The sequence below is a fragment of the Rutidosis leptorrhynchoides genome, chromosome 2 (genome assembly GCF_046630445.1).
Source record: "Rutidosis leptorrhynchoides isolate AG116_Rl617_1_P2 chromosome 2, CSIRO_AGI_Rlap_v1, whole genome shotgun sequence".
NCBI lineage: Eukaryota > Viridiplantae > Streptophyta > Magnoliopsida > Asterales > Asteraceae > Rutidosis > Rutidosis leptorrhynchoides.
In genome coordinates, this window is record NC_092334.1 from 510,818,495 (window position 1) to 510,833,200 (window position 14,706).

Below are 14,706 nucleotides of genomic sequence, written 5' to 3' on the forward strand. Positions count from 1 at the left end.
ATATATATATATATATATATATATATATATATATATATATATATATTAAGATTAATATTATTATTATTAATCTTATTATTTTTATTAGTAATATTATTAGTATTATACATAAAATACTACGACGAGGTTATGTCCAAACGATTTCAAAACAAGTTTACGAGCAAGCTAGAGTTAAGGAAATTATGGGTTATTGCCAAGGAGGTTATGGGTAATATTCGAGGGTATATTTGTGAATCAAACCTAGTGTTTATCATCTCCGTTACGTCTACGTACTTTCCTACAATATTGAATCTCAATATTGATACGTAAGCACTCATATTTTATCTTTTATACATTAATTGTGTATCCATGTCTAGTGCTCGAGTATATATATTTATGCATGCTTGTATGCTAAATTTTGTCGTTAAACAGGTATGATGAATCACGAAGTAAATACATATATTACTGGTAAAAGGTATATGATATACATGTTTTTGGAAAGCTGGCGAAAAATTAATAACTTTTCATTTAGATATCGAATAATTTCGATGAACGGATTAAAAGATATGATCAACTGAATTATGATTAACGTTAATTGAAATTGCTTTTGAATCTACAATTAAGATTTAAACAACTTGTTTACGAGATTGATAAATTGGATTTTTGAATATTACCAACCGAGTAAATGAATCCTTATATAAGGTATGTCTCGTTTTGTTGAACTATTGTCAAAATTGACTTTTTGAAACGAATTTGGATAACTTTTGTATGTCGATCTCGAGCATTAGGATTGTTATACACTATGACCTGACCTAGCTTGATAGACATTTATTGACCAACATATGTTCTCTAGGTTGAGATCTACGGTTATTTGATATTCCGAGTTTCGGTCACGTTTTGGTGAACAACTTTATGTGCTGCTAAGGTGAGTTTCATTGATCCCTTTTTAATTGCTTTTGCAATCTATATTTTTGGGCTGAGAATACATGCACTTTATTTTAAACGCAATGGATACAAGTACATACTAAATTCTACACTGAGTTTGAACCGAAAATCCCTTAGCTTTGGTAACTAGTAACTGCCGGTTATAAGAACTGGTGGGCGCGAGTAGTAGTATATGGATCCATAATGCTTGATATCCCCGTCTGAGCTAGAGCACTAGCCTTTTAACGGACGTATGCTATTTGAGAAGCGTACACGTTGGTTTGCGTGTACTATTAAGATGATTATACAAAGGGTACAAATTATATATACGTTAAGTTTAGTTACCAGGGTGCTCAATCTTGTAGAATATTTTGATAAACGTTTCTAGATGAAACAACTGAAATCTTGTGATCCACCTTTATACACAGATTATGCGAAACATTAAAACTATGAACTCACCAACCTTTGTGTTGACACTTGTTAGCATGTTTATTCTCAGGTTTCCTAGAAGTCTTCCGCTGTTGCTTATATGTTAGACAAGCTATGTGCATGGAGTCTTACCTGACATACTTTTCAAGGAAACGTTGCATTCACCAAATTATCACCATGTATCTTATTTTGACTGCATTGTCAACGGAAGTACTATTGTAAACTATTATTTACGGTGATTGTCTATATGTAGAAATCATCAGATGTCGAAAACCTTTGATTTAAATATTCATTTATGGTGTGCCTTTTCAAAAGAATGCAATGTTTACAAAATGTATCATATAGAGGTCAAATACCTCGCAATGAAATCAATGAATGACGTATTGTCCATATGGATTTGGAGCGATCATCACATTTATTCTAACGAATCGAAACAAGATTTGGTTGGTTATGCAGATGCAGGTTATTTATCTGATCCACATAAAGCTAAATCTCAAAATGGATATGTATTCCTAAATGGAGGTACCGCAATATCATGGTGTTCTCAAAAACAAACACTTGTTGCAACATCATCAAATCATGCCGAAGTGTTTGCATTACATGAAGCTACTCGGGAATGTTTTTGGTTAAGATCAATGACACAACTCATTACTGATTTTTGTGGACTAGAACGCGATAAAAGTCCAACAACTATCTATGAAGATAATGTAGCTTGCATAACACAGATGAAAGAAGGGTATATCAAAAGTGACCGAAAAAAACACATAACTCCTAGATTCTTCTCATACACTCAAAATCTCATTAAGGACAACCAGATTGAAATGAGATATGTTCAGTCCAGCAAAAACTCTGCTGACCTTTTCACCAAAGCACTTCCAACTGCTATTTTCAGAACACACGTTCATAATATTGGCATGAGGCATGTTCAGAAGATGTAACAACTCAGGCGTTGCCTACTTGAGGGGGAGTCAACTCTATGCAACACTCTTTTTCCCTTAGCTAAAGTTTTATCCCAATGGGTTTTCTTTAGCAAAGTTTTTAACGAGGCAGTACTAGTTATTCTCTAATAAAATTATCATCCAAGGGGGAGTGTTATAAAAGTCAATATTGGATGCTAATTTTATTATTATTATAGATATTGCATAGTATATTTTTTTGAGTATAAATATGTGTGTTATGAGTTCATAATTCACACACTTCAAACATATATAAAACACATACTTCTCTCATATTCTCTCTATATACTTATTAGTCTACAGTCAAGAACCAGGCCACTAAAAGTAGTTATAAGCCTACTGAATTATAACAAAAATAAATTTGTAGCCTAAGCATCATTATTACAAAAAGTAACATATACTCCTATTATTACTTGATATTTACTTATGCAGACGTAAAGGTATCTAGGATGTGTTTGGATGAAACTAGCTGGAGCTGGAGCTTATAGCTGGAGCTGGAGCTTATGGGCTAGAGCTGGAGATGGAGCTTATTTTTAAAGCTGGTAGCTGGAGCTTATTATTTTTTATAAGTGTTTGGTAAACTAGCAGGAGCTTATTTTTCAGTTCATAAGCTCTACTTTTTTTCATAAGCTACTACAAGTAGCTTATTTTTCCAGAGCTTATTATTTTAATAAGCTCTACTTTTTATGTCTACCAAACAAAGCTTATGACATAGAGCTTATTAAAATAATAAGCTCAAGCTCCAATAAGCTCCAAGAAGCTTGTATGCCAAACACACTCATGTGTTAATGCATCTAAGATTAAAACCTTGAATTCAACTAAAAACAAATAAATTCAAATTATATTAAATTAGCTTAATAAAGCATAGTACTAGTATTTAACTTAATTGATTAAAAATTCCTGAACCTAGATTCAAAATCATCATCACCACATTCTAAAAACCATACAAGATCACCATAAAACCCTAAAAGTTTTTTACTTGATCATCCAAATTAGGAAAAACCAATAAACGCTAACTTCAATAAAAATTCAGAGAAACTTAATTATAGTATCGCTAATGATGACGAAAACACACAACATACAACACACGTATTTTGGGATTGTTGTATGTATTTGTATCTATTGATGATATGATCGATGCTAATTATTTTGGTTGAACAGAAATTAGACGGTTGAGATTACATAGTGTGTAGAGGGTGTGGCGAGAAACATGGGATTCAAGTTTGGTTTATTGGTATTTTATTATATTTATATTTATATTTATTTATTTATATCTATATATTTATATTTATATTTATATTTATATTTATATTTATATTTATTGTGTTATGATTAATGGGTAAGTAACAATTGGGGAAAGCGGGGGAAGCATATTTTTTTCTTTGTTTTTTGAAAAAACTTTGTTCACGAACATTATAGATTGGATCAAAATATGAACATTTAAAAAAGACACTTTGTGATAGATATTTTTATTTTGGCGGGAAAACCCATGAATAAATAATATATAACAATTATCGTGTTTTTCGAGCGTATTTTGAGGGTTTAGATATTAGGGTTTATTAATTTAGAGTTTAGAGTTTAGATTTAGGGTTTAAGTTTAGAATTTAGATTGAGTTTTTAACACGAATGGTTTAGAATTTAGAGTTTACGGTTTAGGGTTTAGAGTTTTAGATTCTTTCAACTTTACCACGTCACAAGCATTAACTCAAAAAATCCTCACTTTCACTCTACATCGCGGTCATCATTATCCATAGTCTAAATTATTAAACGGGAGGTGATACTCACAAACCAATTTTTGATCCATACACACTTTTTACGATAAAACTTACAATTATATCCATAAGTTTATCTTGGGAGTTGAGCCACCATTATTGTACGTAAACGCATCATAGTAAATTAGATGTGTATGGATCAAAAATTAGTGTGTGAGTATCATCCCTTATCAAAATAACTTTGATATGAAATTACACTAAAAATAAAAAATGAGACAAATAAGTGAACATTATACAAGTGTATATTACCTATTACCTAATATATCAAATAGATAAAAAGTAATTAATGTTCACTTGATAGTTTTAAAACTTTTAAAAAACGCCAGCTTTAGTAGTCTAATAAATAAAATAATTATTTAATGACACTTTAGATAATACTAGCCTTTAAGAACCCGTGCGTTGTACGGAGACTCTTAATTAAAGAAACTATAAATATAAATATGTTATGCCGACTGAATGTTAAACACAAAATATGAAATTCTTCAACATAATGAAACGCGTAAATAACATGTCTTATTCTTGTTTAGCATCTGATCAACTTTTACTTGATATAAGTAGAGCCATAAAAATCAAAATATAAATCGAGAGAAACTTTATGAACTGGTTAATTAAGAAAATAAACGGAATGGAAATTCAACCTCAAAGCATTTCACATCGAGATGAAATCATACTACAAATAACATAAGTCCATGCTCATTAACAGTTTCGGATATATAAGTAGCGTTTCATTTTTGTTTTTTGTAACAGGCTGCAAGCAAACCACTCATGGATGCACATCATCAGCCAACATGAAACGTTCTTATAAGCTCACTTGTGTGCTTTTGATGCCTTTCCTTTTATTGCTCAACAATCTCATTTGAAGCAAGTTGTGATTTCTCAAATGGTTTGGTGTCCTTTCCCAACTCTGTTTCAAATTCTTTTGCTGCCTGCGTAAGTTCACAATCGTATTACAATGTCTCTGGTTTACAATAAAGGTGGCAATATCCGGTCATTCACCACTTAAAAGTAATTTGTTCAAAGTTCCAATTAACAATTAAAAAACCTTATCAATCGAATTGTATTAAACCATCATGGCATCAAACAATCGAACTTGATCAAGTCAAACTTTATCAAGTTACAACTATAAGGAAGTTAATAAATTCGATTTCTACGCTCCAATCAAGCCTTATGTATTTTCCAATTAGTATAAACTTTAACCAAAATAAGTTTACCTTGCATTGATGTCCTTTTAAAGAAAGACTCGCGACTGAAGCCTCCACTTTGGATGTATGAGTGGTTCTAGAGAAAGGAGAGTTCCCAGCCTTCAAAAATTCTGCATAATGTATTATCATTACATTATAATTATATTTCATTATTATTGCAACCAAAGTATCACATAAAGAGAAACAAACCTCAAGAGCATGTGATAATCATCATGCTTAGAAGGTAATAAGTATTTGCGAATCAAAGCCTGACAAACATGACTTCACTGTTTCTTCTTCTGTTCTTTTTAGCGGAAGTAGTCGGGTGAATTTAAAGTTATTAACGAACAACATTTGTAGCGGTAGTTCTGCACTAATCAATAAAATAGCGTAAGAAAGTAGGTACACCAACATAGACCGGTACTAAAGCACAATACATGATAAACCATGAACTTCGACCCAACTCAATCTCAATGATTTGCAAAAAAAAAAAAAAAAAAAAAAAACTACATACCTATATAATAAATTCATTATGCCAACAAACCTAAAAGTTCCTGCAATTTTTTAAAGAAACTACAGTTCTTTGCTTTACTCTGTATATTACTTCTACAAACTACAACAAAATCAAGAAAGGATATATTGTATAATCGTATATATATATATATATATATATATATATATATATATATATATATATATATATATATATATATATATATATATATATATATATATATATATATATATATATATATATATATATATATCAATGTTTACGGCAAAAGTAAAATAAACTTAGGATGAGAGAACGGATTAGTACCTCAGAGACCAACTAACCAATGGAAAAAAGGAGTGTCGGTGTTGCATTTGGGTCGAAGAAATGTTGACCCAGTATTGACACGTTATGGGTTAAGATGCAAGGAAGTGTAATTTCAACATAGATATAAAAGATATCAGTATCAGGGTAACTAGTTAAAATAAGGTTATACCTTTGCAAAGTACTTTGTAGTATTTTCAGCACATTGTGGTCATCAAAACATAAACACTGTTTATAAATTGTAGTTGGTAACTTTGTCTTCAAAAACAAATTATCTAATAAACGAAAATTATATAGAATACCTCAATAATCGTTTGATGAAGCATAGGATCCTAATGAAACTTTGTTGTCAATCAAAGTTTGAACGAAACCAAAATCCAGCCAATCGGTTCCTGAATAATGCATCAATAAGTGAAAAAAAATAGGAATCAACGATAAACACTAATTAGATTGATTTGCTAAAGAAATTATCTACAATAAATAATCCAGAAAATGGTATATTAAGAACCACTTAGTAGGCCACTGGAAATTATCTATAAAATGTTAGATTCAATATTTATAGATGCTTTTGACCTGTTTCTAACTGAAACTGTTTTGATCCATTTGATTCATGAAGGACCTACCTGACCCGCCCATATTGTCATCTATAAAACAATTAAAAAGAACACTTATGTGGCACCTTTCTATATGTGTTTCTTATACGTTGTGTGTGTTTGATCAGTTTAAAGGGAAAAATAATTACTATTCATAAAAGTCTGCCTTTAACGAATACACATTAAGGTGGCAAGACTTACCGTTTAGGTACCGGGTCGATAAGGTATATGTGAGAATGAGTCAACCCGTAAAATTGATGTATGTCAGTGTAAAGATAAGAGAAACAATTAATGTGTTACATATGACATGCTTATAGCAGATATGCCAAAATTGACCGATTGATAAGTAACAGCCCAAATAAAACCTCAATTTCTACCCGTATCTAAAAATCATATGCGCTAGTATCTGCGACATCAAACACTCGTGTTTCAAGTAGATTATGTATATGTATGATACATAAGTTTCCATTTTATATAAGTAGAATATAGTAGGGAAAAAAAAAATACTAACAGTAACAATTTATGTTCCATTTTATATAAGTAGAATATAGTAAAAAAACAAAATACTAACAGTAACAACTTAGGTATAAGAACCGTGCCAAATTTTTCAAGTTTATCAGATGTGGTTGGTATCTTGGATCATGATTTTATCTGTTAACAACGAATCAAATAGATTTGATTGTCGACCGTACCCACAACGACGTATGAAAAATTATAAATACTACTAACTTAGTTAAATAGGTTTAGTGTTTGTACATAGATTCAATACACAAAACAATACTGAATACTATGATCATACAGGTAACTCATATCTTGTTGTTCAAGATTTGAATGTAGAAACAACACCATGATCACCCTTTAGATGCTCGTCTATTTTTGTACCCATTATTGTAAAAAACCTTGCCAAAGCCTTGCCATCTGCTCGTGGGTAATAATTTAAGTTGAAGACTTGATTAATTGTTTGATTCTCCCCTCACTTCCCTGTGAAAGACATCGCAAAGATAGCTTAAATAGATCAATTAGTACATGTGATATGGTATACCTACAATTAAAAAAATATAATTCCTAACTTCAAGCTCAATGGTGATGCCCAAATCATGTACATATCAAACATAAATTTAGATACTATATGATATGGTATACCTCATGAGCGAGTCGAGAGTGTTTAGTTGTAGTCGTTACGATCTCGTCGGATTCTTACACACGTAACTGATAATCGCTGTGAAAAAAACCTGTGTTGTTGCTTCTCATAGATAATATAAACAAAATGTGAATCAATCATCTGATGCAAAATATAATTTGGAACACAGTGTTATGAGGGTAATAAAACTTACAGTGTCTTACCAGTTTTTTGACTTGAATATGACAGTGTTTTGTGATTATGTGAGCCACTTTTAAATTGTAACTAATCAATCTGCATTCGAATTGAAACCTGATACGAAATTACTGCAAACACACTTGCAACTTTTATATATTCATTCAAGCATTTAGTCAAACCCTTGGTATGCAAACATAATTAGAACTTAAACAATACATCATCATTCCTAATAACATACCTTTAAGAAATCAGAACACGGGAATAAATGCTCAAATTCGGCAAATCAACGATGTTAATCCAGCAATCTGATGACCAACAGCCATCGTAAACACTCCTGCAATTGGAAATCTGTACGCTCTTCAAATCTTCAATTAGAAATCAATGAGTTAGGTTAAATTGATTGCAGCAGATATTAAGTAACCCAGCCATGCCCAACTATATAACCAAAAAAGTAAACAAACTTTAAATTACACAGAACTAAATTTGATATATCAATAAGTTCCAAGTACATCAAACATGATTAAAACTTGCTAAATTAGTAATAAAACTTGAAGATTATAAAAAAGAACATAAGATGTATTGAAGGGTTACGACACACAGCGTTGTACATGAATCATCGATTGAACATTTGATTCGAAACCTGGAATCTACATATTTAATCTGACCAAAAAAAACAAATACAAATCAGAAAAGAGTTAGGTTTATATGTAATTTTAGATTTTAAATCATAAATACTTACACCGTTCATCGTTAAATTGATATCATAATCGAGATTAGATGGCCTTCATCGATACGAAATCGAAATCTGGTGTTTATCATCAACCGCGATTCAGAAATGAGTAGCGATGAATCGTTTTGTAATAATACTAATCGATTACCGATGAAGAATAATTAAATCGTAATGGTAACAGGAAAAGTGATTCGATCAGAAAATCAGAATTGATAGATTGATTTGAAGATGTGATTTGCTAAACCCTAAATATGTGTATAAAATTGTGACGGATAAAGTACTGGTACCGACGGCATCTATTACGGCGGTTGGAGACGATAATCGCCGGTAAGAATGGTTTGGAGGCGGAGGTGGAAGGTGATCGGAGTGCAACGACGACGGCGTGTGTGTGTTATTTTTTTCTTTCATCGAGCAGTTGAAAAAAAATGGTGAGGTTTGATTGAGGAAGGTTTTTGTGGTGCCACGTGTCAGTTGGATATTGTGGGACATGTGGGATGGTAGAGGCCAATAAGAGGTTGACAAATGGGTGAATGGAGGGTGAGTTGATGGATAGGCGACAAGTGGCAAAAAACCACACGGTTTGTAAGGGGTAGTGATGATATCAAATAGAGAAAAAGTAATTAATGTTCACTTGATAGTTTTAAAACTTTTAAAAAAACGCCAACTTTAGTAGTCAAATAATTAAAATAATTAATGACACTTTAGATCAGCTGAGAGGAGGTTTTTTTTTATGAAGAGCCTTGTTTATAGTGTTTGTTTTTCGGAAGAAAAAAGATGGGTTGCTTTTAAATTTTTCACTTTTTACCCTTATATTTTTTTATTTTTTAGTTTTTACCTTCATTTTTTTTTTTCAATTCTTAAAAAAGCACACTCCAATGACTAGCTATTACAAATGTTTACATCAACACATGTGACATGACTAATCATCGATTTGTTATTATAAAAAAAAAGTTTCAAACCACTTGAAAATAATTATTATTATAACAATTTAAGTACGATGAACTCATAACAAGTTAGAAGTGGCCGTTACATTTGTCTATATCAAATACAAAAAACTGAAATGACGAATTATCTTCAGGTGATAATCGCACAAATAACTTTAACAAAAAATATTGCACGTCAATGTGAGAGACCAACCTTCTAACTAGATCACTAAGACAAGAACTAGGTAAGCAAGCAAGAAGAAGCGGGGTGGAGGAATGATCAATTCATTAGGCCGGAAGGCCTATCTGATCCGATCAACTGTTGACACACCACTTAAAAAAAATAAGCTTCTATCGTATGTAGTATTGAACAAATGTGAAGGACCAGCCACTTATTTTTCCCATATTTATTCCTCCTAAACCCATAAATTACATATTTCTCTAAAATATAATTTTTTAGTGATTTTTTTTTTCAATAAATATAGTACAAGAATTTTAATATATAATTGAAGAGAAAATATTCATTTGCATCCTTAATTTAGTTTGAGATCCAAGAATAAATCTCAACCCTTGAATCAATATAATCGATTGCTAGAATTGAAAACGCGTGACAATCACATGTGATTGTCATGACAATTACATGTAATTGTAAGATTTCAAATAAAATTAAGAATTCAAATGAATATTTCTAGGATATATGTTATTTATAAATATAAATTTATGAGGGAAAATATGACATTGCCTAAAAAAATAAAATAAAGAAATTCACGTAATTAACGAAAATGTCACATTACAGTACGGAAGAGTGTAAGCAAAAGTAGGACATGCAGCATGAAATTAGGGTTTGAGAGCATATTTTATCCAAGTGAATTCTTCAAAATCACATGAACAAACCATCCGACTCTATCGCAAAAACAAACACCTTAAAATTGTAATATTGTTAATAGTTTAATCACTTAATTTTCTAATTTCAATAACATTTTCGTAAAAACCTATCGAGATGGGTGACAATTCAGGTGGAAACCAGTCGCTAAAGGCATCCGCCGACGCAATGTTAACCGTCGCTGAAAAGGCTCCTGTTACTTCCCAGAGAAAACTCCGATTGGACCTTGATTCCAAGCTCCCTAAACCATGTAAATATATGCTACATACTCTCTTACTTTTAAATTTTAATTTTTAGTTGACGATTGATTGATTACGACCGAGTTATGTTGTAATAATGTTTTTTCTGTTCGGGCTATTGGGGGCGGTAATCCGACCACATACTATTATGATGTACCCAACCTAACAAGATTAATCCCTTCAACTCATCCTGACCACCACTAAATATTTGGAATAGACGGGATTCGAACCTGAGACCTCTTGTCCAACCACTGGGGTTTATTGAGTCACTCCAACACGAGAGAATCTCGATCCTTCAATTTAATGATTATAAGTTTTAATATGAATCACATTTGTGGTTTCTACGTGTGCGGTTTAGATTTGGCTCGAGCCGTGGCTGCACCAGATACAGATAACATAAATGGAACATGGGGACACAAACACCATAACATGTCTGTTCTTCAACAACATGTGGCCTTCTTCGATCAAGACGATAATGGCATCATCTACCCTTGGGAAACCTTTAAAGGCAAATTCCTCATCTAATTATCTAATTATATATGTAATTAGTAATTAATTAACAAGATTTTTACAGTTTAATTAGTTGGTATATGGTATCATTTATCAGGATTTCGTGACCTTGGATTTAATGTTGTTGCTTGCGTGTTCTTCACCATGCTTGTACATGGAGCTATGAGTTATGTCACTTCACCTGTAAGTTGAATTACCATCACTGTATAATGCATATTTGCTATTTGCTATATCTGCAACGTCGATTAATCTAATTGGTCGATTTCTTGTCGCAGACGTGGTTACCATCTCCTTTATTCCCAATATATATAGAAAACATACACAAAGCCAAGCATGGAAGTGATTCTGCAACTTACGACACCGAAGGAAGGTGATGTATAAAACCTTAATTTTCTTTTGGTTTAATCGAATCAGACGCTAACTAGTTTGATAAATGACAGGTTTGTTCCTGCAAATCTCGAGAACATATTCAGTAAATATGCTCACACAAAGCCGGATAAACTTAACTTTAAAGAGCTTTGGCATATGACTGATGCGAGTCGCAATGCTTGCGATTTCTTCGGCTGGTATTATAACGTCACACTTTTTGCACTTTAAACAATGTTTTTGGAGGTCTATTTTTTTATTAAAATGTGTATGGTTTTTAATATTTGAATTTGTGTACAGGACTGCAAGCAAGATGGAATGGGGAGTTCTGTATATGCTTGCGAAGGATTCGGAAGGTTTTTTATCGAAAGAATCGGTAAGGCGGTGTTTTGATGGAAGCTTGTTTGAGTATTGTGCAAAGATGCAAAAGGGTGCCGTTGGTAAAACTGAATGATTTAAAGCTCGTAGTTGTTTTTTATCGTATGACTTTGTACTTGAGCAGTTTGATTAAATTAGTTGTTTCTGGTATTTCAATTAGAATAAACCGTTTGTCATCATGATCTTTAAGTTTAGGATGATTTAGAGGCTGTAAAACATTGACATTTTCATGTTTAAGAAATTTAGCATAAACAGATTCCAATTATCATGGGTCTACACGGTAGAAAATTGAGACCCGTTAGACCCATGACCCGTTTTGATCCAAATATGTTTATGTCTCGACCCAACCCGACCCGTTTGCCCGCTGACATACTCTATAATTTACTAGAGATCATACAACCATATACATCTGAAATAGAGACTGTTTGAAAACAATATACTAAATATACACCAATAATTATAATTTCTCGTTTAAACCTAAAATTCAAATTAATTAATATTGTGTGATGTACTACAAGGTTTATAAACCTATGGATTAACGTTTTATGGTTATAATTTTTTTTTTTAGTTTTAAGATTGATTTTTTTTTTGATAAAAGTTTATATCAAGTTAATTTGAATTTTATGCTCATAACATCAGATATTTTAATATAAAAATATTTTACATACAACTAATTTTTGTGATACCTATACACACAAATTTTTTTAGTGTGTATCACAATTCACACAAGGTTTAAAGTTTTTATATCAAATGGGCCTGCCGTTGGGCCAAGTTATGGATTTTGGTGTAATTAAATTTTGTGGACAGCAGTTTAATAAAATCACATCTTATCTTGTGTATCTATGGCAACTTCGAACTCTCACTCTCCTTCAGCTGATTCAGATACGATAGTCGAATCCGTATGCCCAAACCACATATATGCAATAGTGAAATGTAGTGAAATACTGGCATGTACATGTATTGTCGATCTAATAGTGTGCATATGCAAATTATCCATATCGCGTAGTTGATATCTGGTTTGTATAGTTATCATTAAGAATTAATACATTTTATGATCAGACATGTGTTGCCAATCTATGATCGGACTTTGGATTGTTATAGAGGACTGGGTTTAATTAGGAGCATTTCAAATCGTCCCTTCGAATTTTATTTATTAAAATGTAAAGGAAAGAAAGTTATGAGGTCATAGTGTGAGTTCGAACACCAAATATGATGATAACAATATGATATTTCCATTGCTTCAAGGACATATTATTGAATGGTAGTATTCCTTAGGATTTTTGCATACCATAATTGTCAAAAAAAATCATACCTTAAAAATATTGAAACTTTACTAACTACTATAAATGAATATATTTTCATAAATGTTTTCACTTTCTTCTACCAACGTATACTAGAAGCACAACTTTCATCATATCCTAATAGTTCTTCAAGATAATCCCTACCCAAATCCTCGAACACGACCGCATTCTCAGCGTTTTCGCTTTTAGTTGACGTTTCTTGCTTCTTTTTCTTCGACTCGGATCTCTTCTTCATTGAATACATCCTCTTCAATTCCAAAACCGGCGAACTCCCTTCTTCATAAACATACCCAATCTCTTTCAAAGATTCATAAGCCATCTCTTGTGTAAAATTTAACACCGCCCCTGATCCACGCATTGCATATGCGGCTTGATCATACGCTAAAGCCGCCTCCTCAGCCGTATCAAATGTTCCTAGCCAAACCCTGACACCATTTCTTGTAGAATCACGGATTTCTGCTGCATACTTTCCCCATGGACGCCTTCTAACGCCTCTATAACTTAATTCTTTTTTTTGATGGTCATTAACATGCTCTGCCAGATAGTCACTAGTCTGTCTGGCAGAGTCTGCAATGACTCCGAAGAGTAACATTTCTTCGGAGTCATTCTTCGGAGTCATTTTCGTTAAACGGAAGATCAGAATGTTTGTTGGAGTAGCGATGATAATGGGAATGGATATTTGTCGAAGGATCTTCCGATGAACTATAATATGTTTCCGCTGAGTATTCCGGCAATTGATGATGAAAAAAGGAAGGATCCATATATTTTGATTTCTTTGAAAAATCAAAATGTTTGAAAATATATATTTTGGTAAACCGTTCAAGTTGGAAGCATATATATAGTGAAAGCCATGGCGCTGACTGGTCGTTATATTGTCGGACCTGGAAGATTTATTTATTACACGTGGGTCTAAAACTCTTGTCTTGCGTGGCGGCCAGGTGAGATGAATTATGCTGACATCTTGCATTCTGTGATGGTATCATATATTTTTTAATAGGATGCTCAAGTTGGACAGATATATGTGGATGAGAAACAACAATTTTGATGATTGAGATTGATTATGACAAAATATGTTGACCAACCACTCTTCATCAATTCACGATTTACTTTTGACTATTAACAAGTATTCGGCTCGGCCCGCTTCGCTGGGCCTAAAATCGCTAACATGAAGAAAAGGAAAAAAAAAAAAAAAAAACGCCCACTGCAAGAATCGAACCTGCACCCATCTGGAAACAAGGGGATAAGATGACAAAATTGCCAAAAAGTTTCAAATAAATAGTGCCATTTTTTTGTCTTCTTTTGTTTTCTAATTGAATCTATAGATAATGACAATGGCTTATTATTAATGTTATATTCATATTTATTTAATTTTATATATATATATATATATATATATATATATATATA

At 32.2% G+C, this 14,706-nt stretch overlaps 1 protein-coding gene and 1 pseudogene across 1 annotated transcript; one reads left to right on the forward strand and one right to left on the reverse strand.

The window, feature by feature from the left end:
- Positions 1–10,622: 10,622 nt before the first annotated feature.
- On the forward strand, positions 10,623–12,074 carry LOC139892824 (probable peroxygenase 3). The gene is made up of 6 exons (XM_071875953.1): positions 10,623–10,755; positions 11,103–11,252; positions 11,352–11,437; positions 11,530–11,624; positions 11,695–11,820; positions 11,921–12,074. Exons 1-6 carry the CDS (start codon positions 10,623–10,625, stop codon positions 12,072–12,074), a joined length of 744 nt encoding a protein of 247 aa, XP_071732054.1.
- A 1,304-nt stretch (positions 12,075–13,378) lies between these two features.
- Positions 13,379–14,060, reverse strand: LOC139892825 (ethylene-responsive transcription factor 1B-like; annotated as a pseudogene).
- Between the last annotated feature and the right edge of the window lie 646 nt (positions 14,061–14,706).

Excerpts from the sequence above, each read along its gene's own strand:
- LOC139892824 (XM_071875953.1), top strand. The coding sequence starts at position 10,623 with ATGGGTGACAATTCAGGTGGAAACCAGTCGCTAAAGGCATCCGCCGAC. Across the intron at positions 10,756-11,102 it reads TTCCAAGCTCCCTAAACCAT|ATTTGGCTCGAGCCGTGGCT; the intron begins GTAAATATATGC and ends TGTGCGGTTTAG. Across the intron at positions 11,438-11,529 it reads TGAGTTATGTCACTTCACCT|ACGTGGTTACCATCTCCTTT; the intron begins GTAAGTTGAATT and ends TTCTTGTCGCAG.